Consider the following 3,297-nt stretch of genomic DNA (forward strand, 5'->3'; position numbering starts at 1 on the left):
GAATAGGATAGGGTCAAATTTCTGGTGTCACATTTGTCTAATTTCAGAAGTCAAAAAACCGAATGTAATATGTTCTTTACCCAGAAAAAGAGTAGCCTAATGTTATGAAGGACTCTGCATGAAGACATACAGACAGAGGCCACACAGCTCCTTCCAAGATACCCCATTAGCCCTTTGACTTGAGATCCAATGATGTTTCCACAAGTCTCAGAATCCATTAGTCAGCATCTAGGAACAAATCAACTTGTATCTCAACCTGGCAGCAACAGATTAGGACCAGGAGATGTTTGTTGAAGTAAGAACACACAAGTCTTTCTACATGGATCAAAATCCTTAGTACAAGAATGTGTCATGAGTCTTATTTTTGAATAAAAACATGTAGTACTCGCTCTCGTATCTGTTTGGTCCTTACACCATAAATGATGGGGTTGAGTGACGGTGGGATAACCAAATAGAGGTTGGCAACAAGAATGTGAATGTAGCGTGGTATATTGTGTCCAAATCGGTGAGTGAGGAAGGAGAACACTGAGGGGATATAGAAAACACATATGACCCCAACGTGAGAGCCACATGTGCTTAGGGCTTTTAACCGAGCATCCTGTGATGGGAGGCGGAAGACAGCTCGGAGTATGTAAACATAGGAGATGCCAATAAGGACCAGGTTCAGGACAAAGAAGGAAACCACAAAGAGCCCATAGATGGCATTGATACGGATGTTTCCACAGGACAGTTTTGCAATGCCCATGTGTTCACAGTAGGAATGAGCTATTACACGAGCCTGACAAAAGGGTAGGCGGTAGATGAGGTAGATCATGGGAAGCGTAAGCAGAACTGGACGAACCACAGTGCACATGCTGATGCCCACCAGCACCCGGGATGTCAAGATGGTCCTATAGTGGAGTGGAGCACAGATCGCCACATAACGGTCAAAGGCCATGGCCAGCAAGACCTCAGCTTCCATGCCAGTAAAAGTATGGATCAAAAACATCTGGGCCACACAAGCCCCAAAGTTAATCTCATGAGCATCAAACCAGAAGATACCCAGCATGCGGGGCATAGAGGTTGTGGAAAGGGCCAAATCAATAGTTGAAAGGAGGGCCAGAAAGTAGAACATGGGCTCTCTCCGCAGGGTCTGCTCCATCTTGATGACTAGCAAAATGGTGGCATTGCCCAGCAAAGCCACAAGGTAAACAGAGCAGAAAGGCAGGGAGATCCAGGCATGGGCTCCTTCCAGCCCTGGGATTCCAACGAGGAAGAATGTATCTGGGTGAAAAATGCTCCTGTTGTGGTATATCATCCTATTACTGATCAAACGAGGTGAATCTGCTCCCTCTCTAGGGGAAAATGAGAGAGAGGGAGAGGGAGAGATCAGAGGATCAGAGAGAGAAGGAGAGGGCCATATCAATTGCAGCTCATTCATTTTCCCTAGAGAGGGAGCTGATTCATGTTTGATCATAGTAGGATGATATACCACAACAGGAGCATTTTCAGATACATCCCATTCCCAGGGCAGGTCATATCCAGAGTTTTCATTCAGCCTGCTAATTGAGTTCTAATCCCAAACATGGAGGCTTACAGCAAGCTCTGTGAAGATTTCTAATAATTAGAGCTTATCATTCACTTTGAAGAATAGCATGTGATTTCACTCTGGGAAACACACCCTGGTGAGGTGACACTGGAAACATCAATACTATAGATGAGATCAAGTTAATATACTACAGAGGCAGTCAGAAACACCTTTAAGCTAAATAAATAAATAAATAAATAAATAAATAAATAAATAAATAAATTTAAGCAATCCATAATGAAAATAAATTATAGATCCAGGTGTATAGGTACTCGCACAATTAAAACCTGAATTCTTCTGACTGATATGTAAAAACTCTGACCCAAGCCCAGCACCCTTCGCAGACACTAAATCAGATAATAAGGGCTGGCCCCCTGAGATGCCTGGCCAGGAGTTGAAACAGCCATTGTTTATGATTTATGGACTGTGCAGATCAGTTGGGAAAGGAAACGGAGGGCTCTCTGATGCTATTTTCACACTTTTCATTCACTCTCCATAGCATATCCAGTACTCTCTGAGCACCTATGAATTTTATGTGTTAACTCTGCCACTGTGATGGAGCCAACTTTTGCCTGGCTGCTACTCCTACCAGCTGAAGGCACCAGAAATCTGGGCAGAAAGCCTCAAATGATTTTGGTACCAAGAAGGTATTTTTTGTAGCTCTCTGGGTCTGTTGTATGTCAACAGAGAAGAATCTACTTCTGCAATAGTCTGAAGGGAATGAGAAAGACATTTGAGTAACGCCTTCAAAATGCTACAGGATGAGTCATACCATTCCAAAGGAGGTAAAGAAACTTACCCTGGAATGTAGGGTACAGCGGTTGTAACTAAAAAAAAAGCAGAGATGTCCCTGTTTTTGTTCTTGTCATAGCTTCACTTTCTTATCATTTAAAAATTGTTTTCTAATATAGAAAACATACCGAGGTAAAAAAATAAATAATTATTTGTAAGCTCAGTCCAATAGAGAAAGAATAAGTACTGCAAGGTGCACTGATTCTTATTTGCCTCTGAAAATATAAACAACCCGGCCGATTAAGAAACCATTGCCTAGAAAGGTGATGGCTAAGGCCAAAGTGAAGAGTGTCTGTTGTTTATTGTGGAGAAACGCTAGGAGTCTACTCTCAACGGCAGCTCTTCACTGGCCTCATTCCTTCCTGCTGACATAGAAATTTATTTCATCCAATGCAACGGACAGGATGATATTAAATTCATTGGATCTTCCTGAGACTTTTAAAGATAATCTTATCACCTTTCAAAGATATAACTTTGTTTTATTTTTTCCTGCCTGGTGCAGTTGGCCACTTGATCCAGTTCTCAGCCTGCTCTGCCCACATATCTCTGCATTTACGGCCACAACTATTCACCAGATCCCAGCAGCTGATTCACCTTTTTCTTCCATAGGAATAAAGACTCACAGACAGCATCAAGCAGCACAACCCTTATATTCTTCTGAGCAGTACATGGAAGGTGCCTTTATGCTAGGCTTCTAGCACCTAAGGGATATTTCTAGGAAAACATCCCAGTTTAACCCCAACTTAACACAGTGATCTGGGATAGAGTCCTCGGAGACTGCTCACAAACCTCTATATTCTACTCCCCAAACAGAAAACCCTAAGGAACATAGAAGCACAAGGAAGTGTATATAAATAAAAGTTGAAGAGTGGGGACAAAACACAGTTATTGTCATCATTACTTGACACATGTGACAACAGATACACTGTATCTCCATG

At 42.3% G+C, this 3,297-nt stretch overlaps 1 protein-coding gene across 1 annotated transcript; it reads right to left on the bottom strand.

The window, feature by feature from the left end:
* Nucleotides 1-358: 358 nt before the first annotated feature.
* Nucleotides 359-1,303, bottom strand: LOC132662367 (olfactory receptor 52J3). Its single transcript, XM_060607842.2, has one exon. It carries the CDS (start codon nt 1,295-1,297, stop codon nt 359-361), a length of 939 nt encoding a protein of 312 aa, XP_060463825.1. The 5' UTR covers nt 1,298-1,303.
* Between the last annotated feature and the right edge of the window lie 1,994 nt (nt 1,304-3,297).

Source organism: Panthera onca, chromosome D1 (assembly GCF_046562875.1).
Source record: "Panthera onca isolate mPanOnc1 chromosome D1, mPanOnc1 haplotype 2, whole genome shotgun sequence".
Lineage (NCBI taxonomy): Eukaryota > Metazoa > Chordata > Mammalia > Carnivora > Felidae > Panthera > Panthera onca.

Coding starts and splice junctions, on each gene's coding strand:
- LOC132662367 (XM_060607842.2), bottom strand. CDS start 1,297: ATGATATACCACAACAGGAGCATTTTTCACCCAGATACATTCTTCCTC.